This window comes from Cherax quadricarinatus, chromosome 47, assembly GCF_038502225.1.
Source record: "Cherax quadricarinatus isolate ZL_2023a chromosome 47, ASM3850222v1, whole genome shotgun sequence".
NCBI classification, from domain to species: Eukaryota; Metazoa; Arthropoda; class Malacostraca; order Decapoda; family Parastacidae; genus Cherax; species Cherax quadricarinatus.
Window position 1 is genome coordinate 7,427,330 of NC_091338.1, and position 25,946 is coordinate 7,453,275.

Sequence of the window (25,946 nt, forward strand, 5' to 3'; positions counted from 1 at the left end):
ACAGTAGGGATTCACTGAAAGTTAATGGGAATGGATGTTAGTGTGTACTCACCTAGTTGTGGTTGCAAGGGTTGAGTCAGAGCTCCTGAATCCGGCTCTTCACTGGCCGTTACTAGGTCACTCTCCCTGCTCCATGAGCTTTATCATACCTCTTCTTAAAGCTATGTATGGATCCTGCCTCCACTACATCACTTCCCAGACAGTTCTAGTTCCTGACAACTCTGTGACTGAAGAAATACTTCCTAACATCCCTGTGATTCTTCTGAGTCTTCAATTTCCAACTGTGACCCCTTGTTGCTGTGTGCCATCTCTGGAACATCCTGTCTCTGTCCACCTTGTCAATTCCTCTCAGTATTTATATGTCGTTATCATATCCATCCCCCTATGTCTCCTGTCCTCCACTGTCGTCAGGTCGATTTCCCTTAACCTCTTCTCGTAGGACATGCCCCTCAGATCCGAGACTAGTCTTGCTGCAAACCTTTGCACTTTCTCTAATTTCCTTACGTGCTTGGCTAGGTGTGGGTTCCAAGCTGGTGCTGCATACTCCAATATAGGCCTAACGTACACAGTGTACAGGGTCTTGAACGATTCCTTATTGAGATGTCGGAATGCTATTCTTAGGTTTGCTAGGCGCCCATATGCTGCAGCAGTTATTTGGTTGATGTGCATCTCAGGAGATGTGCTCGGTATTATACTCACCCCAAGATCCTTTTCCTTGAGTGAGGTTTGTAGTATCTGGCCCCCTAGACTGTACTCCATCTGCAGTTTTCTTTACTCTTCCCCAATCTTCATGACTTTGCACTTCATTGGGTTGAACTTCAGGAGCCAATCTCTGGAACAGGCCTGCAGCCTGTTCAGATCTCTTTGTAGTTCTGCCTGGTCCTCATCCGACTGAATTCTTCCAATTAATTTCACATCATCTGCAAACAGGGACACCTCTGAGTCTATTCCTTTTGTCATGTTATTCACATATACCTGAAACAGCACCAGTTCTAGGACTGACCCCTGTGGAACCCCGCTCGTCACAGATGCCCACTCTGACACCTCGTCACGTACCATGACTCACTGATATCTTCCGTACAGGTATTCCCTGATCCACTTCAGTACCTTCTCTGTTACCCCTGCCTGGTCCTCCGTCTTATGTACTAATTTCTTGTGTGGAACTGTGTCAAAAGCCTTCTTGCAGTCCAAGAAAACGCAATCCACCCACTCCTCTCTCTCTTGTCTTACTGCTGTCAACCTGTCATAGAACTCAGTAGGTTTGTGACACAGGATTTCCCGTCCCTGAAACCGTGCTCATTATTATTGATAAGGTCATTCCTTTCTAGATGCTGCGCTATTCTTCTCCTGATAATCTTCTCCATGACTTTGCATACTATACATGTCAGTGACACTGGTCTGTAGTTTAATGCTTCGTGTCTGTCTCCTTTTTTTAAAAACTGGGACTAAATTTGCTGTCTTCCATACCTCAGGTAGTCGCCCTGTTTCGATGTGGTGAAGATTGTTGTTAGTGGTACACATAGCGCATCTGCTCTCCCTCTCAGGACCCATGGAGAGATGTTATCCGGCCCCATCGCCTTTGAGGAATCTAGCTCGCTTAGCAGCCTCTTCACTTCTTCCTCAGTCGTATGTACTGTGTCCAACACTTGATGGTGTACCCCACCTCTCCGTCTTTCTGGAGTCCCTTCTGCCTCCTCTATGAACACTTCTTTGAATCTCTTGTTGAGCTCCTCACATACTTCTCGGTCGTTTCTTGTGATCTCCCCTCCTTCCTTCCTCAGCCTGATTACCTGGTTCTTGATTGTTGTTCTCTTCCTGATGTGGCTGTACAGCAGCTTCGAGTCAGATTTGGCTTTCGCTGCTATTTCATTTTCGTATTGTCGTTGGGTTTCTCTTCTTACCTGTGCATATTAATTTCTGGCTCTACGACTGCTCTCCTTATTCTCCTGGGTCCTTTGCCTTTTATACTTCTTCCATTCTCTAGCACACTTGGTTTTGGCCTCTCTACACCTTTGGGTTAGCCAAGGGCTCAACCTGGCTTTCTCGTTATTTCTGTTACCCTTCGGTACAAACCTCTCCTCAGGCTCCTTGCATATTGTTGTCACATATTCCATCATCTCATTTACTGACTTTCCTGCCAGTTCTCTGTCCCACTGAACCCAGTGCAGGAAATTTTTCATGCCTGTGTAGTCCCCTCTCTTGTAATTTGGCTTCATTTGTTCTGCCCTTCCTGCTTCCCTCTCCACTTGTAACTCTATGCATTCAAAGCTCAGAACCACGTGACCACTGACCCCGAGGGGTCTTTCATATGTGATGTCCTCAATATCTGCACTGCTCAAGGTGAATAATAGGTCCAGTCATGCTGGTTCATCCTCTCCTCTTTCTAAGGTAGTGTTCCTTACGTATTGGGACATGAGGTTTTCCGGTACCACCTCCATCATCATAGCCCTCCACGTTTCTCGGCCCCTATGTGGCTCCAGGTTCTCCCAGTCAATTTCCTTGTGATTTAAGTCACCCACAATCAGCAGCTTTGCCCTGCTCTCATGAGTGATGCCTCTTTGATTCTTTCATGCCACTCCTCCCACTTATTTGTTATTCCATCAGCATTGCTGTACCATACCTTCAGTTTCCTCCCCAATACTGTGTTATGGGGGGTCTGTGGGGGTGGGGGACTTGGCAGGATGCGTGATTCTTGTAGGATTGGATGGTCCCATGGGTTAGAACATCGTGAAATTTTCGCTCACCATGAGGCGGGCTAAAACAACATGAATTCGATCCCCCGGCTAGTCGCAGTTTTGTTACTGATTAAACACCACTCGTTCGTGGTTACAATACGATATATATAACACATACAAACTCTCACGTCTCCTAGCCTCTTATGACATTATAGGACAATAAAGATAAAAGTATCTGGAAATCTTTTGGTTTTTAGACTGAGGTTAGTTAAAAAGTGTAATAACTGAGATGAACAAGTAGAGACATACACCGTACGCGAATTATAGTATAAATACGATAGGAGGAAAGATACAGTCTCAGCAATAAAAAAATGTTGAATCCATGCTTACCAAGTGGCGCACTGCTGACAACAGTGAAGACAATAAACATCCTTTATAAAGCTCCACACAATACTAAAGTTCCAATAAAAGCTTGTACTGCAACTTAAGTCTTTTCTTCAACATGTATTGACACACCAAAGTCAAGAAGGCCAATAATAAATTCGTACAACTCTAGAACATTTTTTTTTTTTACTCGATTACGACTTTCAGAACTTCGACATTTGGAATCGAAAGGCGAGGTTAAAGTTCACCATCTCTGCTCTCTCAACGGGAAATTTTCCGATGATATTTTCTTTTTCTACACGTCTTGCAAGTTTAAGAAAGTTTTGAACCTCCTCCTCCTTGGTATAGGTAAACACCAGCGATCTGTCAAGCATAGAAATATAAAACTGTCTAATGTAATGTGATTTAGAGCGAAGAATTAAGTTATAATATATATATATATATATATATATATATATATATATATATATATATATATATATATATATATATATATATATATATATATATATATATATTATCAAAGTAGAAAAAGTCAATAAGAATAGTGTTTCCTACAGACATCATTTTCTAAAGCAGTTATCGTAATTGCTTTAGATACTAATGATGATGATGATAATAATAATGATGATAATAATGATAATAATAATAATAATATTTATAATAATAATAATAATGTGATAAATGATTTAAAAAAAAACGACAAGTTGAAGACTGAGACACTTATGCAACATATGGGAATCTTTACTGAGGAAACGTTTCGCCACACAGTAGCTCATCAGTCCAATACAAAACCACTGTGTGGCGAAACATTTCCTCAATAAAGATTCCCATATGTTGCATAAGTGTCTCAATCTTCAACAATAAAAATACTGAAATTATTATTATTATTATTATTAAGATGTTGGTGTTCACATATTAAGAGTAAACATGCTGTTCTATATTTACATCTTAATTTTGTTCAACTTCTTGTACCTACAAAAGCCTTCCTGGAACAACAAGAGTCGTCTGTAAGCAAAGACCAAGAAATTCACTTTCCCTGATCATTCGTGTAACGCATCACGAAAAAAAAAAAGAAATATGTAATCTATCTACCTACCTCTCCTTTTTCACTCTTCCTCTCCCACTATCACGGACTCGGAGGCTCTCTTTCTCTCTCTCTCCCACTCACTCACTCACTCACTCACACACACACACACACACACACACACACACACACACACACACACACACACACACATGAATACGTCCTTAAGCCTACTTTCTCTAAGAAGTTACAGACTACCTACTACACCCGGGTCACAACTCACTGCACACCCAACCACTGACAATAACAGTGAATCTGATGAGGTTTCCTCTTTCCATCTTGAAGTTGCATGTGGGATCACACCATCAAGGTAACATTACCATCACCACGTGAGAACATCCCAGGAAAACTTGCTGTTAATTACTCCAGGATTTCTACCGAGCACTGAAAGATTCCCATGGGTAAGTAGTGAGGGGTTTCCTGCCATGACGTGGAGGGCCTTTTTCCCATGACGTGGAGGGCCTTTTTCCCATGACGTGGAGGGCCTTTTTCCCATGACGTGGAGGGCCCGAAGCAGTACATGGAGGGGTTAAACAACAGCTGGAGAATGGGAGACAGCCATGTTTGACCAGAAAGAATGGCTCTACTTTCTTAGATCAAAAGCCCTTCATCATGAATTCTGGCTGCTAGTTACAATTTCTTTCTCTCACTGACACAGTAACGTCGCGTTCTCCTCTGAGGCGGGGTCCAGTGATGCTGGCGACGGGCTTTTGATCCAAAGAAATGGAGCTACCTCCCATTCCCCAAGCGATGATTTTAACCCTTAATTCCATACTTTTTTTTAGATATACAGTGCTTATGTCTCTTATAAGCAAATCTTTAAAAAAATTTTTGTACGCAACGGAACGTCAGAAATTGACGCTTTGAAATGCCTATCTAGTAAGAATGAGAGACATATACACAAATAAACTACACATGAGAGAGAGAGAGAGAGAGAGAGAGAGAGAGAGAGAGAGAGAGAGAGAGAGAGAGAGAGAGAGAGAGAGAGAGAGAGATGACGTTTCGGTCCGACTTGGACCATTTACAAGTCACACTAACACACGAAGATGAGGGAGCCAGTATATATAGGAGAGAGATATAGGGATGGGACAGCAAGAGAGGAATAAAAAAAGGAAATTGATAAGTGGTGGTAGAGGTAATGCTGGTAGTGGAAGTGGAAGTAACAGAAGTAGTAGTAGCAACAGTAAGTAGGGAGAGTAGTGATAGAAAGGGGAGTGAAGCGAGGCGAGAGTAGTAGTAGCAGTGGTAGTGGTGGTAGTAGTAGTAGTAGTAGTAGTAGTAGTAATGCAGTAGTGATAGAAGTTGAAGCGAAGCAAGTCTAAGGACAATTATTATAATCAAAAGGAAACATTAAATCCATTAGGTTCATACAGCGCTGCACTGAGGACAAGAAAAAGGAACACTGCAGGAGAGCTAATGACCCACAAGCGTGGCAGACATACATTCTGCTTTACTATCCTTGCCTCAGATACCTAGACACAGGTTAGTCCTTAATCTAGATGGAAGCAGATAATTCTCAGCAGATAGCCTCAGTGTAAAATCTTAAGTCCTCTGGTATATGTTTTTCCCATGTATCCCAAAGGTATTTGTAGACTAGATGAGTTTATTCCGCAAATACATTTTTATTAGAATTATTCCATGACTTGGCAATGGTCCAGAGTGGACCGAAAGGTTGTCAATAAAGTTCTTCTTCTAGTTGTCATGGATGAGTTGTTCCAGCCACCGTATTGTGACCTTTTTTGTTCTTCACTAAATACCACTACTAAAAAAATGACAGTTCTTAAGACAGTAACTAAATAAGATATTATTAAAAACATTAATGAAAGCAACACGATGCGTTAAAATAGCCGTCAGATCTCTCTCTCCCTTACACACACACACACACACACACACACACACACACACACACACACACACACACACACACACACACACACACACGCATACACACACACACACACTTAGTAGCGATCAGTGAAGAGGCGGGGCCAGGAGCTCGGACTCGACCCCCGCAACCTCAACTAGGTGAGTACAACTAGGTGAGTACACACACACACACACACACACACACACACACACACACACACACACACACACACACACACACACAGGTCGACAAATCGCGACAGATTTACGAAATTCTAATTGAACTCAGGTTCAGAGTGGAAATTTAAAATGCCTGGTTTTAAGCTCTGACCTCAGTGGTACCTAATTTAAATTTATTTTCTCAACAGAACTGTCGTTTACTCCTGACAGCAATTATCTTTCTAACTTAATTACTTTCCTCTAAACAAAATTACATTAAAATAATAGGTAATCGATAATCGTTATACGGCTACCTGTAATCGCTCCCTGAGGTCACCGCCCCAGCGGCCCGGTCCCAGATCAGTCTTCTTGGTTGCTGGCCTGATCAGTCAGGCTGCTAGTGCCTGTTGCACACAACCCAGAGTATGCACCACAGCCCGGCTGATTAGGTAATAATTTGAGGAGCCTGTCGAGTTCCTCTTTAAGCCAGCCAGAAGCTTGCTGGTAATCCGTATTATGTATAACGGGAGAATGTTGAAGAGTCGTGGTTCCTTTATACTTACTCATTTTTTCAGTAACTCGTGAGCCTTCGAAACATCTTGAGAAATAAAAGCCTTTGGAATTTAAGAGAAAGAACTCAAAATAAATTAAGAGCAAACGCTCGAAACAACTTACTGACAAGTAGTCGAGATGTGGCGTTCGAAACATCAAATAATCCGAGCATATTTATACTGAATAATAAATTGTGTAGGAAGAATGGGAGATAAACCACCTCAGAGTTAAATCTATTCACCACGACTGTGTTCGTAAGAGCTAGCTTAAAATTTCTCATAAAAATAACAAAGCCCAGAATACAAAACAGACAACACAGTGAACACACACACACACACACACACACCACACACACACACACACACACACACAAACACACACACACACACACACACACACACACACACACACACGCTGTCATAACTTCTATCAGATTCCCTGCGGCCATCCGATACACATTCATATTTCTGTGATTTGCACGCTCCATAAATTCGGGAAAAAATAAATCCAGTATATATAAAGAGCTTCGAATATTTTTCGGACTTTCCTAAAACAAAGTTTTTGGAACACGCACACAGAGAGAGAAGGTAACGTGAAATCTCCATAGACACGCGGAGGAGTCTGGATACTGTGGACACAGACTTACACAGACAGACGGTGTCTAGGGAATACACAGGATCCTCTCCCAGGCCTGGATGTCTCCTTGCGAGTCGTGTTTCTGTCTTGCGGTGTGCTGATAAGAGTACATGGTGACAGGGAGAGATTGGAGGAGAATAAACAAGAAGATTATTGTTACACTCGGTGAGCATCGCTAATCTCGTAGCTGTGATCCAGCAAGGAGAGAGGAAGAGATGGAGAGGCGTACAACGTACATGGCGTTTAAGAACACAACTCACAAGCTGTCCTCGGTGCACTTTCAGCAAGATAAATGCCTGAAAACCGTATAATCTTACAGGTTTCAGGAAGACACATGTGGAACACGGTATGTTTCCCAAAATGACTGATGGTGGGTCCTACTTTCACCTGCAGCTGCAAATACAGGATGAAAGACAAACCAGAAAACATCAGAATTAATTATTAATGCATTTCAGAGTTTTATTTTCAAGTTCGTTTTATGGAAGAAATATTAAAACGCTGTGGGAATGAGGAAAAATTTTGGAAATTCTACCATGAATTTCTTTCAATTTACAAAAAATGGATACATTAGCAGCGCACTGCTACCCTATTCTATATGATAATTATACATTGGGAATAAAAGCTACGTTTCCTGTCATATTCCATCCGTAGAATGGGGCTAATGCAAGTGTTGAAATCCGTCAGTCTGACCTGGGAGACATCAGTAAAACAATGACATCAAGTGTTCCAGCAAGGGCTCTTCACCTACAGGAGCTGCAGAGGTTTCCTTCCAGGATAGCTGGAGTTACTCTCTACTCTAACAACCATGTGGAAGGAAGGGACAAACTACGGAAAAAAAGAAAGAAGGATGAAGGAGTAAGACAGAAAACTTAAGAATTTTCATCTATTGCTAAATTATTAATGCGTATCGAAAAGAACTGATATAACTATTATCTAGAGAAATGAAAGAGCCACTAGACAGGAGCGAAAGAAAGCTAAAGGCATGATTCGTTGAGTACACAGGAGACCAGGGAAAGAGGTGGGAGGAAACAGTGAAGGATAGGAGGAGGGTCCTACAAGATGACAAACGGCCAGAGTCAACTACCTTTAAACTGCAAATAAATAAAGAGGAAGAGAAGGGAGAGCTGGTCTGGGACACGGAGAGATGGTATGGATATTACTGGCCATAACTCATTGCCCACCACGCACCGCCGACCACCAGTTTTGGAGGGAAAAATATAGCGGGAACACAACTCGGGAGGTGATTGGTCTAGAGGGATTCCCATGTGCGTGGAAAAAAGATGAGGTCATCATTCATTCCTCGGCTTATGGTAATTGGTTATATTTTGGTTTAAGACACCATATGGGAATAAACTGCTGTTTAGTGAACTTTCTTCAAGGGGCTTTAAAAACAGAATAAATAAATTCATATGTTATAGCCTTTTTTTTTTACCCATAATACAAGAGGTTTTCCCCATCCTCATTACATAACTCATTTATGTCCTCGCCCTTCAGCCTCGATGCCTGTCAAAGGCTCTTGATTTAAGGAACTCCAGCTACTCTACTTTATCATGGCTCAAACTTCATTACCACTCATTTCCCAGACGCTGGTTGACACATACAGGTTTAGCATTTATGAAAATAATGACAATTTGTTACCTCAACATCTCGAAACAATGAGACGGATCTTTTCTTCAGCTCCGAAAGTTCTGACAGTTGTAGCAAAAGACATATGCACAGAACAAGACATTTATTAAGGAAAAATTTCGGCACGGGTGGCTTCTGAGGAAGCCTCCCATGCCGCTTAGTCCAATGAGGATTCTGAGGAAGCCTCCCGTGGTGAAACGTTACCCCAATGTCTTGAGCAGTGCAAATGTTATCTACATACGTGGGAGCACATGGAAAGGACAGATAGCAGAGGACTTGCAAGCTCATAAGTTGTTTCCTAGATTGTACCATCTGCAGTAACAGCTCCAGAACCAGTAACACCGAAAGTTATTTCTAAGACTGTATCATCTGCTGTTTGCTGAGAAGAACTATCTACTCCTATGGATATTCAGGACCCCTCAAGAACCATGGTATATTATCTATACTGTTGGTATCACCATACCTGCTTGCTATCCAGCTTTCTGACCGTTGATCGCTATAACAGAAATTAAATAAAGATTGTTAACTGGTCAACAACATCCATTTGCGTCCTGTTGTATTATTATATTCACCAGGAAGAGCTAAACCCGTAAGAATGATACAGCTGTTGGAGAATGGGAGGTAATCAAGTTTGATCTTAATAAGGAGCGGGTTAGCGCTAATGCTTAGCAACAAAAGCCCTTGATCAGCATCAAGGTGACCCCTTCATCGATTCCCTTGAAGAGTTACACTTGGATATACATGTAACCTGTGGCCAGTTTCGCGAGTTTCGCAGCGAAACGTCATCTATAAGAGAGGTTTGTGCTAAGAGTGTGTCTAACACGACTAACTGGAGATTCTCCTTCAGGGTTGCTGAAGCTGAGAAAACATAGCGTTATGTCAAGAAGAGTTGAGAAGAGCACGAAACCCAGGAGCACTGACCCATCACCGTCCTGTCACTGGACTAAGCGAGGACAGTCGGGCGGCGAGTGAATCTGCCTCGTGATAAACGGAAGGACGACCGAACGTCTACTACTCCTACACGGGTTTACAGATCAAAACACAAGTTGCAGAACAGACTTCTTTCCTGGGACAGCGTTTAACTCTGCGTAGAACTTTATCGAGTCAAGACTTAATAATGATCAACAAAGAGCGAAAAGTCGTCCAATACATCAAGTAAACCAACACACGAGCGTAGCACCTCATGACACAACCAACTCTTCAGCGCATATTTGAACCTAAGAGGCGCCTTTGAAAACCTGAGCTCCGTAAATAATTCGTTATATACAGAGGCGCTAGTTACATAAATCATGAACAAGCGTGAAAAATGGCGTGAATAATGCGCGCAAATATACTGTCCAACTCTATTTTGTCAACTTCTCATCCACTTTCATGTTTGGCTTCATTTGTAATACAGCTGGAGTTCTCTAATGCGAATTGCGAGCAGTTTACTTGAAATAATCGCATATGTATTTTGACACAGAGAAAAATAGGTATTCTGTTTTTTTTTTTTTCAGCTCGAGCGAAAACCCGCGGTATTATATGTGATTATGTTTCTGAAAACTGACATTTGGTGGTTAAGAAATAACGCAAGTGTCTCCGAAAGAGGTTATAGTGTGAAAAACAGTGTATGTGCTCTCATGCGCAAGCGAATATGCTCACCAGAGCATGCACGAGCACAGGCACATGCGCTTGCACACACACACACACACACACACACACACACACACACACACACACACACACACACACACACACACACACACACACACACACACACATCTCAATCCAGAAACAATAGTTAAAATCAGCAGCAACCTGCTTCCATTCTCTCCCCGTCCCAGTCCCTTCATGCAGGTCTCGTGCCTGTCCCTCTTGCTGGACTCCTTACTTTTCCGTCGGGCTGGTCCCCTCCCTTTATAGCGTGTGGGTTGCCTGGTTCTCCCTAATGCAGGTCCCCTAATTCAGGAGATGCTGAGCCAATGATAATTCTCTTCAAGTCACTTGTTCTCTCCAGGCTAGAATACTACTGAACTGCCCTTCATGACAGGCGAGACTGCTTCCTGGAAAATGTGTAGAAAACTTTCACTGCCCGTATACATTTAATTAAGCATCTGAACTACACGCTACAAGTCCCTTCAACTGTATTCCTTAGAACATAGATGAGAAAGGAACATCATAATTTACACCAGGAAAATCCTGGAAAGCCTTGTTCCAAACCTAGTCACTAAAATTACTCAGTATGACAACGAGAGACTTGGGAGACAGTGCAAAGTACCTTTAATAAAAAACAAGACCGAGACGAATACTTAGAAAATTCGCCGAGTGTCAGAGGTCCCCGATTCTTCAATGTCCTTCCTCCGTGCACAGAAGGGAAGTTACTAACAGGCCTCTGGCTGTCTTCAAGAGAGAACTGAACAAGTTCCACACATTTTATACTGGGTGCCGCCATCAGGAACAGCCTGGTTGATCATGTCAACGCTTTCGCAGCTCGGTCTGAGACCGAGCTGCTGGGGCGCTGACCCCCGGAAACTTCCTTCAGGTATCCTTCAAGACCTCTTGACCAGGTCGACTGGTGCAGATCCCCTAGTTTAAGCTCCCTTTTGCAAGTCCCTTAGTGTATTTCCCTTTGTGTAGGTCCGCTAGTGCAGGTCCCGTGGTACAGGTCCCCAATATAGGTTCCAGTGACACAGTAATACCACACGAGGCTGTCAATAACATAAACATACCAGCTGCGATGTGTCTTTTCCTCTTCATTACCAACCGTTTCCGAGCCCATAACAGAATGTTTATCATTTTTCTTGTATCGGGTTAAGGCAGGAGAGGGGAAGGTGGTGAAGAGAGAGAGAGAGAGAGAGAGAGAGAGAGAGAGAGAGAGAGAGAGAGAGAGAGAGAGAGAGAGAGAGAGAGAGAGAGAGAGAGAGAGAGGGAGGGAGGAAGAAGCAGGGAAGAATGTGAAAGGAATGAATAGGAGAGAGATCATTGAGTAGAGAAGTGAACGAATAAGGAGAGAATTGGCGAAAACGTGGAAGGGGAAGAGTTGGAGAACGAAGCGAAAAAGAGAGAACGCGGGGAAGAGAGAGAGAGAGAGAGAGAGAGAGAGAGAGAGAGAGAGAGAGAGAGAGAGAGAGGAGAGAGAGAGAGAGAGAGAGAGAGAGAGAGAGAGAGAGAGAGTAGAGAATAAGTGAAAAATGAAGAGAGTAGGGATAAAATTAAGACTGGGAAGAATAAAAAAAAAGTAAAGAGGATGGAACATATCTTAAGAGTCATCATCATCATCATCTCTCTCTCTCTCTCTCTCTCTCTCTCTCTCTCTCTCTCTCTCTCTTAATGGTTTCCTTCGAGAGTATTTCCAGTAACTGTCGGCACTTTTGACAGCTCATATTTTTTGGTTCCATTGTCAGAATAGTACTGTGGTTTGCAGGATGCTGTGATTTGCAGAACACTGCAAATTATGGCCATTTACAGACTACTGCGATGTTCATAGTCACGTTCAGATGTTGCCTGATATATTAGACACTTGTAGCAAAAAAACTTCCGTTTATTCAATTACTTATGTTATCAATTCTGAGGAAAAAAAACACCGACAAGTATGTTGGACACAAATGCGGTATTAGGACACTTATTTAAATGGCTTTTCACACAGCAGGGACTGGCCAAACGTCTCTCTAACTTAGGTTCTAATACCATATTTACGTCTGACAATGTTCTGCTTTTTAGGGTCTTGGCCAACTGCTAAATAAACCACTAGTAGATGAAATGTATTAATCAGAGTTTCTTCTTTGATATGACTGTTTATAACCATCATTTATCGTCTTATACATCTACATATAACCGCACAGCCGTGGCCTACATACTAATGTTATCACGTTACAGAAGAGAGAAACAAAATAATGACGTACGTATGTTGCGCTCAACAGGTAGTCATATATTTTCAATGTTGCTTTTCACGGGGGTCCAACTCAATTTTGAACATTTTCAATAGTCACTGATTTGCACGTCCGGGGCCATAATGGCCTTCCTCCCTCCCCCTGTATGAGGCATGTCAATATTATAATTTGTGTACGGTGATACATGGGGTCGGCGGGAGGCCCGGAGGTTCCCGCTTGGGGTTGTAATTTAAGGTATATAAATCTCACATCGTTGTGCGGAAGAAAACTTTAGGATATCCATTGTTATTGGTACTACAGCTAGGGAGAGTACAAGTAGTAGGTGATGTAAGGTATGTCAATACCTGGTGCGTGGCATGTCGATCTACGACGCAGGGTATGATAGCACTTGTCTCACTGAATGTTAACACCTACCCCAGGGTATATCAAAACTTACCTCATGCGAAACACTTGCCACAGTGCGACACACTTGTTACATGTTAAGATATACCTGCCAGATATTGCGAAACACCTGCCACAAGACATGTCACCCCTACTCCATGGTACCCACAGTCAACACCCGCAACAACCTCGCTGACACAACTATCACCAAGAAAGCCTTGACGCTGCTCCGGCAAACCTCCGCCAGGTAAACATCTCCAGGTCCATTGACAACACTGGCTACAACAGTTAAGTGGACCAATGACAACACTGGTTACAACAGTGTTAACTGGACCAATAACGACACTGGTTACAACACAGTAAGTCTTCTTCAACACGGCCACTGGTACTCACCGTATATAATAAGAGACTTCCTCTTCAAGTCCTCGCTCTCGAAAGACGAGATCGAGCAGGTATACTCCCCGGTGAGCTCTGTAGTTGGCCTGAGGATAGCCAGAGCTCGGTGCTTAGTGTACTCCTCCTCAGACACCGTGTAATCTAAGTTGAGACGACCCTTCAGGAGTCCCAAGTCCTGTAGGGGTTAGGAATTCAAGTTATCTTCTGCGGATTATAATTAAAATTAAAATGATTAAATTCTTTAAATTATAACATTAAATTCATTAAATTATTAATTTCCTTAAATTATTAAATTATTATGTTTTTAATTTCTCACAATCATGGGATTGGTAAGTGGTAGGAGGTCATGCAATACCTTGGAAATGGAAGGCAATCAGGCTTAATCCAAGAGGAAGATTGCTCCATTTCAATGAATCAAGAGCTCTTCAGAGAACAAGAGATAATCTTCTGGAGAAGATGAAAATCAATATTCCTCTGCAGAGAATGGGAATCAAATTCTCTACAACTGAGTGAGAGCAATGTCATCCATCTCAACTCATGTGTCATCCTCTATCTGTGAGTATAGTTAAGCACCCTTTTTAGCTCTCCATAAAATAACAATCCTAGCTTGCAAAATACTCACAAACCAGACAATATTGAATGTGCAAACTGACCACATTAATTAATAACAAGGTGTCTTCTAAAGTGAGTTCTTCCAACAATAGCTCACTGGACAATGAAATATACTCATTATCTGCAGAAGTAATTAGGAACACAGACTAAATTTTCAGTCCAGCATATGAAACCCTCTTCACTAAAATAATTAGTTTGTTGCCCTCTTCAGAAAAGTAATTCTTTTGTTGAAGAGGGTCTCAGATACTGGTAGAAATATTCAGAATATTTTTTAGCGACTTTTTAAGATGCTGAGTTTACATATGTATGTGTGATATATATATTAGTTAGCAAGAACTCTCTTAAAATTAAGTTCTTTTAAAAAAATATCTTGTAAGTTTAAAGATATATTTTTTCATTTATGTTTATGTAAAAATTAATAATTTTGTACCAAAAGAATGTTAGAAAACTTGCCTAACCTTATTATAACAAGCGCAATTTAATTTAGCCTAATCCTACTAAATATATTTTAGATAAGTTTACAGTAATTTAATAATAAACAAACACAATGAAATATATTTCTTTCGTTAGGTTCAGAATGATTTTCGCGAAATTATTGCGTACACAAATTTTCGCTTGCCTAATTCGGCAAGAAGAGCGTTGCTATTTAAGCCAAAATCGCAAATTATGCCTGTTCGCCACGATATATATATGTTTTTACAATCCACAAATGCAAACGAAATTATTTACAACTATTTCGTCTCATACCAGCTGTCGACTCTCCATCCTGTCGTAGATATTGATTTATCTGGGAATTCCAAAGGTGACTTGAGTCAAATTAAGAAACTGAAAAAAAACAATCATCAACAATGTTTTAATTTACATTTTCATGGAGTCGAAAACAAAAAAGACATTCATCGTTGTGCGAAGCACCGAAGCAATCTATTTAACCCTCTCACACATTTCGAAGATCCTCCGTCTCTTTCGCACAAGCAGTCTCTGGTATTTTAAGGATGAACTGAAACGAGTTAACCAGTTTAAAGATGAACTATGTTCCTTGAGATTCCTTCCTTGTGATAAACATCTTTAGAGTGCAAGATCTTGCACCAGGAAGGATAAAAAAAAATGAAAAATCTTTACCAGGACATGCGAATCGAATAATCAAAACAGCGTAGGTGCGCCGGGGAAAACATCAGTCAAGAGTTCATTTTTTTGTATTCATAAAAGAAAAACTGCTGGCCATCAACGCAAGAAATGTTATATTCTCCGTTCGCTAATTACGAGACAGACACATTCCAGCTTGCACAAGACGTGTAGGAAACCATTGTCTTGCTAACTTGGGAGAGACTGTGTTAACAAAGTAACAGTAACAGTTCTCGGGTAACCTAGAGAATCACTTTTAGACCATTCTTCCTGATCAATAGAGGTTCAGAGGTTCATCTTTAGGTCTTTCCTTCCTGATCAATAGAGGTTCAGAGGTTCATCTTTAGGTCTTCCCTTCCTGATCGATGGAGGTTTAGAGGTGTATCTTCGGGCCTAACCTTTAGATCAGTGCAGGTTAAAAAAAAAAAAAGTTTGACCCTTTCTCTTCTTGATCAATACAAGTTCGGAAGGATACTTTTAACATCCTGTTCGTTATCAATAAAGAGGTTCACTTTTAGCCTCTTTCTGGTCAATACAGGTTCAGAGGGTCACTTTTTTCCCTTCATCTTCCTTATAAATATAACTTCACGTGTAGCCTTCCTCTTCTTCAGTACATTAGGCTCAGATGAGAGGGACAGTGCATACCTTCACCCTGAGAGACGCTGTGGACTGCTACTGAGGTCTTCCAAATTCACAGATTTTAACACGTCAATTTAGGGGCTCTAACCTTAATACGAGGGTAAAGGGAAGTTTTCAAGAGGAAACGAATCGGTAGGTTAAGGAGCCCGGGCAAGTCGGAAAAGCATTTAGTCGAGTGAAGAGAAGTTTGTAAGCGGAAGTTTTCTTCCAAGTTTATATTTTCTGAGTTCAAAAGTTAGAAGCGGTCTGTAAATGCCCCATGCTAAGAGAGTTATGCTGAAAATTATCGCCGTGATAACAAATGTTGCTACCCATGGGTGATTATTTATTTTATACGTTTGTTAATGACTTAATGACAAAATGGTTTTCTTTGATGGAATAAGAACATTTGAAGGTTACGATTACACAGGAATAGACGTTGATCAGATCCACTAGCAGATCTACAATATTAACAGTAATTCTGCAGTCACAATATTGTCACTGATTCTATCACAGAGATATTACCTTCGATTCTGCTATCACCAACAAAGATACTACCCTTGATTCTATCAACAACAGAGATACTACCCTTGATTCTGCTATCACCAACAGAGATACTACCCTTGATTCTAACACCAAAAGAGATACTATCCTTGATTCTGTCAACAACAGATACTACCCTTGATTATGCTATCACCAACAGAGATACTATCCTTGATTCTGCACACTCAACATTTCCATAACCACCCATTCCCGCCACTATAGACATGATTATTACCACCATTATCTCCACCAACATCAGCTACCACAATTGCCAACAGGCACATCCACGTACTGTCATTTATCAGGCCTATCTCAACTACCATCATGCCGACCACCCCGACACAACTAGCTCCACCACTCCATGACCTCCCCCAAACAACACTACCTCAACTACCACCACAAATAACCACATAACTACCACCACCACAGATGTTACACATGCTACTACCACTTCCCCTTCCACTGCGTGTCTCTCCTTAGCTAACACACCTAGATAATACACGATAGTGTAGACTTCCAAGTCCTCTGCTAACTGCCTTTTTCATGTACGTATACCACAAAATTTTCCCAACACCCACCTGAGGCTCGTTGGTGGGTATCCACTGGTACACGGGAAATGGTTGCCTGTTGAAGTACCACTTGACCACCAGACCTGTCTTGTCGTACTCTGTGATGTCGTACTTGCAGTCGAGAACGAGCTGGGGCACTGAGCCGTTCTTCACTACTCCCGGACCCTCGATGGTCACGATCTCCAGTCCTGACGTTACTGCAAGGTAAACATTATTATAATTATTATTATTATTATTATTATTATTATTATTATTGGAAATAGCTAATAGAGAGCCTGGAGAATGATAAATAATCAGGTTCAATGTAAGGAAAGGGAGGACAGGTACAATGCCGTGGATCAAGAGCCCCCTCACCGGTGTCAAGGTATCTACCTCGAGGTGCTACAGACAAATAGGTGACAGGTACACTATTGTTTTCATTTTTTTTTAATTATGAAAATTAAGAACACATGAAATTGTGAGATACATAATTTTGCATACATTAATATATTGCAGCTGTGTACTCAGTTGGTAATATATATCTCCAGCTGGTATTATATACCTAGTAAGTATTATGTACTCGGTATTATGGTAAGACACATATGCAACAGTTAGGTATCTTTATTTCGAAACGTTTCGCCTACACAGTAGGCTTCTTCAGTCGAGTACAGAAGTATCTTCTGCTTCTATCAAACTTTTCTGTACTCGACTGAAGAAGCCTACTGTGTAGGCGAAACGTTTCGAAATAAAGATACCTAACTGTTGCATATGTGTCTTACCTAACAACCTGTCGGTATTTTATACCATTTTAACGTTCAATCTGTCAGACACTGCAACACAAGGGTATCTTGGTACAGACCTACAATCAACTTCGACAACCTCCACTAGTGAGAACGGCTGGATTTGAGAGGGACCTGTCCTCACAACATCTGAGTTCTTACCTCTTCTAGTGACCTACGTCTCACTTCTTGGCGCTATATAAGGCTCCATCCTGCCACTTCATCTCCATATTGTTTCATACTATGGAACAATGCTCTTCTCCAGACTGAGGGACTGACCACCTCAAAACTTTAAGGGTGATGGACTGATTACATCGTCTTCAAGTATCTACTGCTTCTATCAAACTTTTCTGTACTCGACTGAAGAAGCCTACTGTGTAGGCGAAACGTTTCGAAATAAAGATACCTAACTGTTGCATATGTGTCTTACCTAACAACCTGTCGGTATTTTATACCATTTTAATGTTCACTCGGTATTATATACTCACTGGGCATAGTGTTCTCGTGGGTATTATGTGCTCAGTGGATATCATGTACTCACAATGGATTATGTCCTCGTAAGCACTCAGCAACTCAGGCTACCCAATGCTTAATATCAAGGAGTAATGATCGTTAGCAAAGAGGAAGGAAGAGGGTTAAGGGAGGACGGGGAGAAATGAGGAAGAGGGAAGGAGAAAGGGAAGGAGAAGAAAGGGAAGGAGAAGAAAGGGAGGAGAAGGGTGAAAGAGACGAGAGGACGGATTAGGAACAGTGGTAGGGAGGAAAGATGTGCGCGAACAGATAATCCCACTGAACGGGTGTGAAACATGTTGCAGGTGGTTGAGCACATTTCCTAAGGTAGGCAGTTTAGCGCGAGTTGCAACCCTGGGAAATGGAAGGTCGGGGGGGGGGGGGGGGGGGGTTAGGAGGGTAAGGGGGGCTAGGGGTGAGGGGTTGCGGACAAGAGTGAAGCGCAGAATTAATGGCAGGAAGGAAGGATGGCTAAGCCCATCCCCCGGCGACAAAGACTCTGGTATAATTGGCTATAACAGCCATGGTGGGATCTTGTTTCCCCTCTTCCATTAAAAATTTGGTTTTCAAAGACAGTTTTCTCTGCTATTTATTTATTAATCTGCTGACTATTTCTTACATTTACACATTCTTTTAGTTGAACATTCTTATATCTTACATTCTTTGATCATGCCAATAAAGAATAACTGTAAATGATAGAAGACATAACTCTCCTTGCATTTACAACCATTCATTTACAAATTCGTCTATGGAATTATTTACTTATTTTATACATTCAATAACACTGCATAATCAGTTATCCACCTTTGACACCTTTATATTTTTCCACTGATTTTAGTTCATAACTTGAGAACGCCTCTACCGACTGGCTTCAAACTTTCACTGTTGGTGTGTCGTAACTAAGGGAAAAATTCACACACCTAAATGTTATACGTGAAGGTGCCATTTGGTAAATTTTATATAAAAATTACAGTAGAAAAATAATCACAAATGCAGTATAATGTGATCCTTTACCGACAACGTTTCGCCCACACAGTGGACTTTATCAAGTCACAAACAGATCTACCTGGGTAACCAGCACGTCAGTATACATAGTGTGGCGAGTCAGGTGGAGATGGACCGTCTCAGATCCAACCTTCTCAACATTCTACCACCTGACTTTCCACCCTGTATATGCAGGGTAGATCTATTTGCAACTTGTTAAAGCCCACTTTGTGGGCGAAACGTAGTCAACTAGGTTAGGTTAGGTTAGGTTACGGGAGAAACGTAGTCAACAAAGGATCGCATACTGCATTTACGTTTAATTTTTCCATCGTGTCTGTTTTTTATACTTTTTTCTCCAAAACATTTCTATTTATAGTTTCCTCGAAATAACTTTTCTGACTTAAGTTTTCAACACTAATGTTCAAAGCTTCATGTGTTAATTAACAATTTTATTTTTAAAATAGCGTTTAATAATACAACCTGAAAATAACTTTTCTGAAGAGCTTCAAACGTTAATGGCTGATTAATAATAGTTAATAATTGGTAATCATGCTACGCGCTTAACCCGTGATGGTCATTCAGCGCGAGACGTGGTGGAGGCTCGATCCTCTGTCTGCTCAGCGCCAGACAGACGCAATAGCATGATACCCTGTAAGTTTAGGTTGTGTGGAGGAAGATTTGGCAGTTTACTAGCGTAGTTAGGAAATTTAGAATGGTTGAAATCTGAGCAATAACTTACATACCTCTGAAATACTTTTGGTGAGCTCCGAGAAGTTTTGTACTCCCAGAGCCCGGCTTTGGGCCAGGCTCTAGGAGAATGTCTCCTCTGACAACCGTCAAATATTCAAAGATTGTGGGTTTTGCTCTAAGGAAAGCTTACACTAATATTATTATGCCAGTTTATTAAATATAATGGTTTCAGCGCAACAACTGGAGAAAGCCTCTTCTGATCGGCTTCAAACCTTAAATATTGATGTGTTTTACTAATTAAAAATATATTTGAATTTACTTTGGGCCGTCTTGCTGCTAATTTGTCAATTTTACTGAAGAATTTTGGAAGATTAAATACTGGTTTTTAATCAATAATTTTTTGTCGCATTCAATCAGCTTGAAAAACCTCATCACCGTCAACTTGAGAATGCAACTTCTTAAGTGGTTTCAGACTTAGAATTCTGGTGAATTTTGAGATAATAGTCTCGGGTTTTAGTGCAGTAACAAGAGAATGCCTCTTGTGATTGGCTTTAAACTTTCAAACCTAGTGCATCTTACTAGGTGGAAGCCTTTCACTCATTTTAGGCTGTGTACGTGTCGCTGTGCTATTTTCACTTCAGATAATCAGACAGTTTCCACGTGATAGCTTGTGAATTCCTCCTCTGGCTGACTGCCTTGGCGCCTTCATGTCTGGTAATTGTATTAGAAACTGGCCTGTGCGTGAAGATCCAAAAAGCTAGACTCATGGGTTGCGGCAATACTTTTTTAAATCTTGTGGTGATCGAAACACTTATGTATTTACCTGTCTCATCGTTAATTAGGTATACCTCAAAAACAGTAACCTATAGTAATCAGAATTAGTTTCCTCCCAAAAACTTTCGATTGTAACTTCAGAATGCCTCAGACTGGCTTCAAATTTTCAACGTTGGTGCACCCTGACTAGGTAAAGGCTCCTACAGGAACCTTTAGTTTATTTTAGAAAAAAACATGTGTGAATTTGAATTCCGTGCGATAACTTGAGAAAGCCTCTTCTGATACTTCAAAAGTTTAACACTAATATCTCTAACTCTCTCTAGGATTTTTAATGGTTTGTGTGTGTCTTGATGCTAATTCTGATCGCACAGCAAATAAAACAATTATTTTATTTTATTAACATTACTTTAATAATAATAATAATAATAATAATATATGATATACTAAACCCATGTAGAATATTCAGGAAAAAAGTTATGGAGAGACTGTCTTCCTCCCAGTAAGCACAAGACATGTTATCTCACTATACTCAGGCAGCTCTTGCTCTAAAGATGATAAAACTTGCCCTGACATTTATTTGATCATGAAGCCAATTTCTTTTGTGGCGAGCCGGGAGCAGCCAGCTCCTCCCTGGGGATCAATTAAAGGCAGCCGGGATGTCGCGAACACCTTTCATTTCTTTTCTTTCTCTCCTAATGAAAAATTCTTTTATATAAAAAAGGGGAATCGCTGCTTCTTTTTAAGGAGGTTTATTGGGATTATTTTCCCCTTATATATCTGCCAAAAATGAGGAACGCGGAATAATGGAAGATAATTTATATTAATTCGTATGTCACAAGACTCGGTGTACCTGTGTGTTGATGTTTTTGATGCCGGTTAGAAGCTCTTGGTCAAAGGCGTTGGAGCAAGGCTTGCTACCTTCTAATATATGATAGATTTAGCAGTACCAATTCTTAAACTAAAAAATCTACTCAAAATTTTATATAACAAAAATTGTTATATAAACAGGAAGATTATATAAATAATAATAACAGTAGTACAAATAATATAAATCAATTACATAAATCAATTATATAAATCAATTATATACTGTAAACCAATTATATAAATCAATTATACAAATATGAATACAAATTTTAATTAGCACAGCAGTGCATGGGGGTAAAAGGCCTTTTGGGAAACCTGTTAAATTGCCATGTCGAAAAACTATGCTCTATAAGGGTTTTCATATTAAATATTTCAGTGCAACACTAAAGGCCTCACTGGCTGTTTCACATCCTAGTAATTACCGATGGTGGGATTCCGATTTCACAGTATTATAATTGTGCGCACTTGTGCGAGGCTATGTCGAATAAAGTCGAATTTTGTTTTAAATAATCGCATATGATGTGGTTGGTTTATTGGGCTTAAAATCATGGGCATGACAACATAATGTGAAGAACAAGCGCTTTTTTTCTTTAATTGGACATCGCTTCGCGTTTTATAAAACTTTGCACTTCATAAATCTTTTTTTTTCTTAGTTTTGAAGCGTGGCTCCATTAAAAGCTTGTTGTGAATATTAATAGTCTTCATGGGTACTCTCGGATCAGTGGTGTGCAGAGGGAAGTGCCGAATGGGTGGTGGCCCCGGGCATCATATGGGGGGGACATCCAATTAGAGAGGGAAATAAGACAGTGATTTGGGGCATACAATCAAGGAGTTGGCCCCGGGCATCACCAGACCTCTGCACACCACTGTCTCGGATGTACAGGTGTTCCGCCTGTTTATCTGAGTTTCAAGGTTATCGAATGCTGTTTGTCAACCATTTACCACCAGTCAAGGATACTTCTAGCTCTAAGATACGGATTATAGTATGTATATACCTCAGTGCATATATATTGAGAAATATACACTTCTCGGTACAAAAACCAGTGTATTAGCTTTTTTTTTTTGATGGATTATTCGATACATTTTCGCGAAATTAACAGGGCATATAAATATTTTTTCGTGAATCAAACTTAGAATGATAATGACACAAGAGTTTCCTTCGCTGAACGAAACGTTGATACAATAAAAGCTTTCGATGTTTCATGCGTCTTCACCATTTACTTGTCAGCTCGTTGCATAACATTCCTGCTAAAATTTTCTTCATATAGCTTCATCCTGCCTCAGCCTACCCAAGCCCTTCCTAAGTTTATTCAGCGTTCTTTACCATCAATAAAATATATTAGTTTTGCGATTTTTGCACTGCTTTTCGTGGAGTTGCTTCAGAAAGTGAGACGATCGCTTTATTCGGCAATGAGATCGTTGTTTGTTAAGCCAAGACTACAAGTTCTGGATAAAAAACGTAAGACATCCACATCATCCGGAGAGACTTCTGCAGCGTGCGTTCAGTTTCCAGTCATACCAGCATCGCCGGGCACTGCAGCACTGTTATGGGTTAACCTACACTGCCGGGTACTTCAGCACCGCTTCTACCTGTTCAGGTTCCAATTTGCATATCAAAAAGGCTTAACCCTTGGAGCTGGCCTCGATCTGCGTCCGGATAATCAACAGGCAATCGAGATTTTTAACGCAACTGCTAATGACTTGTATTGTCTGTTCTCCAGCAACCTATTGGCTCGCCCCACCCACAACACACACGGGTAAGAGCAATATTAATTAAACGCTTATTTTTTTGGTTTAACTGTGAGCATAGAGGTTGCTAACACGCTTCAGTTAACACGACGTAAAGATGTAATGAAATGAAACGTATGGACCCACAATACGACCAATGCACTAGCAAGGCTTGTCGGTTAAATAGCCGACAATCATTTGTAGCCGCAATTGGGGAGGGAGGATCGAGCTTCTATCATTCCTCCAGCTGAATAATATGCACAGATTTAGCACTGCACTGAGCGTAATGCAATCAAAAAATACCCAAGCACGAGGGTCGTATGATGGATGAAATCCCGACAGTCACTCGAGAAAGAAACATTGGATTTTTTACCATAACCAAGACTACAGACACGAAGATTTTACTTCCTGTTGTTCAAGGGAAAGACGGAACGACTCTCCATGAACAAAACCCTCCCCCTCTCTCCCTCTCACCGGTAACGAGGTACCTCCATCCAACAAACATTACAGACAGCCGGATCATTACCCTTTTAGAAACTATCAAGCTCCCTATTGAAGATAAATAGGCATAATTTTATAATTTATCTTGAAAGTCTTGGACTCTTTATGCCTTGCTACTTTCATTTCGGGTATTTTGCACCGTTTACCATCCATTTCTGCTCTCGTAAGGAGTGATTTCACTGTACAGATTTGGAGCCAACGGACGCGTTACTCTGTCTTCAAAACTTCAACCCACATGACAATAATAGTAACAATTACAGAAATCAGAAATGTTGCAAATATTTCTCATGTCTGCTGATGTGTTCATGTTCGAATTTATCTAAAATCTACAGATTCTACATTCCATGCGAGATGAGGCCAAAAAATAAATGATGAAATGGGAGAGAGAGAGAGAGAGAGAGAGAGAGAGAGAGAGAGAGAGAGAGAGAGAGAGAGAGAGAGAGAGAGAGAGAGAGACAGACAGACAGGGAGAGAGAGACAGACAGACAGGGAGAGAGAGACAGAGCTATAGCTAGATTACAGTTCCGCAGACAAGGGTTGTTCACCTGTGTCAGCGGAATTATAAGCTAGCTCTTGGTCATTGCCTTGGCACTTCCGTTAACTTCAAGTTAAATAACCTAGCTGTACTTGCCTAGAGTTAGTAAGCCTGTGTGTGTGTGTGTGTGTGTGCGCGCGCGCTCGTGTCCCCGTTTCTTTTTCTGGAGGTATATAACTAGTACACGAGAGAGAGAGAGAGAGAGAGAGAGCATCCAGCTAGCTAGCTGGACCAGGTATCTAGCTCCCAACCAACCGCTGCTGACCAACTTCCACAGTCCCCTTGTGGCCACACCAGTGATATGGCTGGAATTGTCTTGTATGATACACTTCAAAGGGAGGAGTGTTTGAGCCCGGACTGAAGATAATGCAGCTCTGTGTTAACACTCAAATAATCCCAGCCAATGGAAAAATATTCTTCATCCTTTGTTACGGATGTTAAAATGAACATTCTTTGTTCCTGACTGGCTTCGGTGAGCGCATCTCTACCAAGAAATCACACGACGCTGAATGAAATCAGGTGATAAAGGGGAAAATTAGCTTCTCTTTTGGGTCTGCAGGTCTTTGTGATTTAACAAGGAAAAACGTAATGACTTACACATATACTGCAGTTATGTTAAGCAATCATTCTCTCTCTCTCTCTCTCTCTCTCTCTCTCTCAAACACACACACACACACACACACACACATAATACAAAGATAAAAATCAACGAACAATAAAAACTCTGAAGGTGAATGAAACTCCTGCACCAGGAGAGGATTCATTATTATAAGAGAAAGAACGAAAGATACGGTCAGTTAATAAAAAGTACACGAACGTAAGAGATCGCGTTAAAATTAAAAGGAAAAATATCACCAAAGGGACATTTATCGCAGTAATAACATTACATAGTTTGCCTGGCTGAGAGGAACTCTTTTCTTGGCTGAGAGGAACTCTTTTCTTGGCTGAGAGGAACTCTTTTCTTGGCTGAGAGGAACTCTTTTCTTGGCTGAGAGGAACTCTTTTCTTGGCTGAGAGGAACTCTTTTCTTGGCTGAGAGGAACTCTTTTCTTGGCTGAGAGGAACTCTTTTCTTGGCTGAGAGGAACTCTTTTCTTGGCTGAGAGGAACCCTTTTCTTGGCTGAGAGGAACTCTTTGCCTGGCTGAGAGGAACTCTTTTCTTGGCTGAGAGGAACTCTTTTCTTGGCTGAGAGGAACTCTTTTCTTGGCTGAGAGGAACTCTTTTCTTGGCTGAGAGGAACTCTTTTCTTGGCTGAGAGGAACTCTTCTTGGCTGAGAGGAACTCTTCTTGGCTGAGAGGAACTCTTTTCTTGGCTGAGAGGAACTCTTTTCTTGGCTGAGAGGAACTCTTTTCTTGGCTGAGAGGAACTCTTTTCTTGGCTGAGAGGAACTCTTTTCTTGGCTGAGAGGAACTCTTTTCTTGGCTGAGAGGAACTCTTCTTGGCTGAGAGGAACTCTTCTTGGCTGAGAGGAACTCTTCTTGGCTGAGAGGAACTTTTTTCTT

General features: G+C 41.1%; 1 protein-coding gene across 1 annotated transcript in view; it reads right to left on the minus strand.

The window, feature by feature from the left end:
* LOC128696526 (uncharacterized) overlaps positions 1-25,946 on the minus strand; it is a 623,432-nt gene that overhangs the window by 133,963 nt on the left and 463,523 nt on the right. The window contains exons 2-3 of the mRNA XM_053787807.2: positions 17,105-17,292; positions 13,629-13,806 (exon numbers count right to left, since the gene is read on the minus strand). Coding sequence (XP_053643782.1) covers positions 13,629-13,806; positions 17,105-17,292 — 366 coding nt within the window. The remainder of the gene's footprint in view (positions 1-13,628; positions 13,807-17,104; positions 17,293-25,946) is intronic.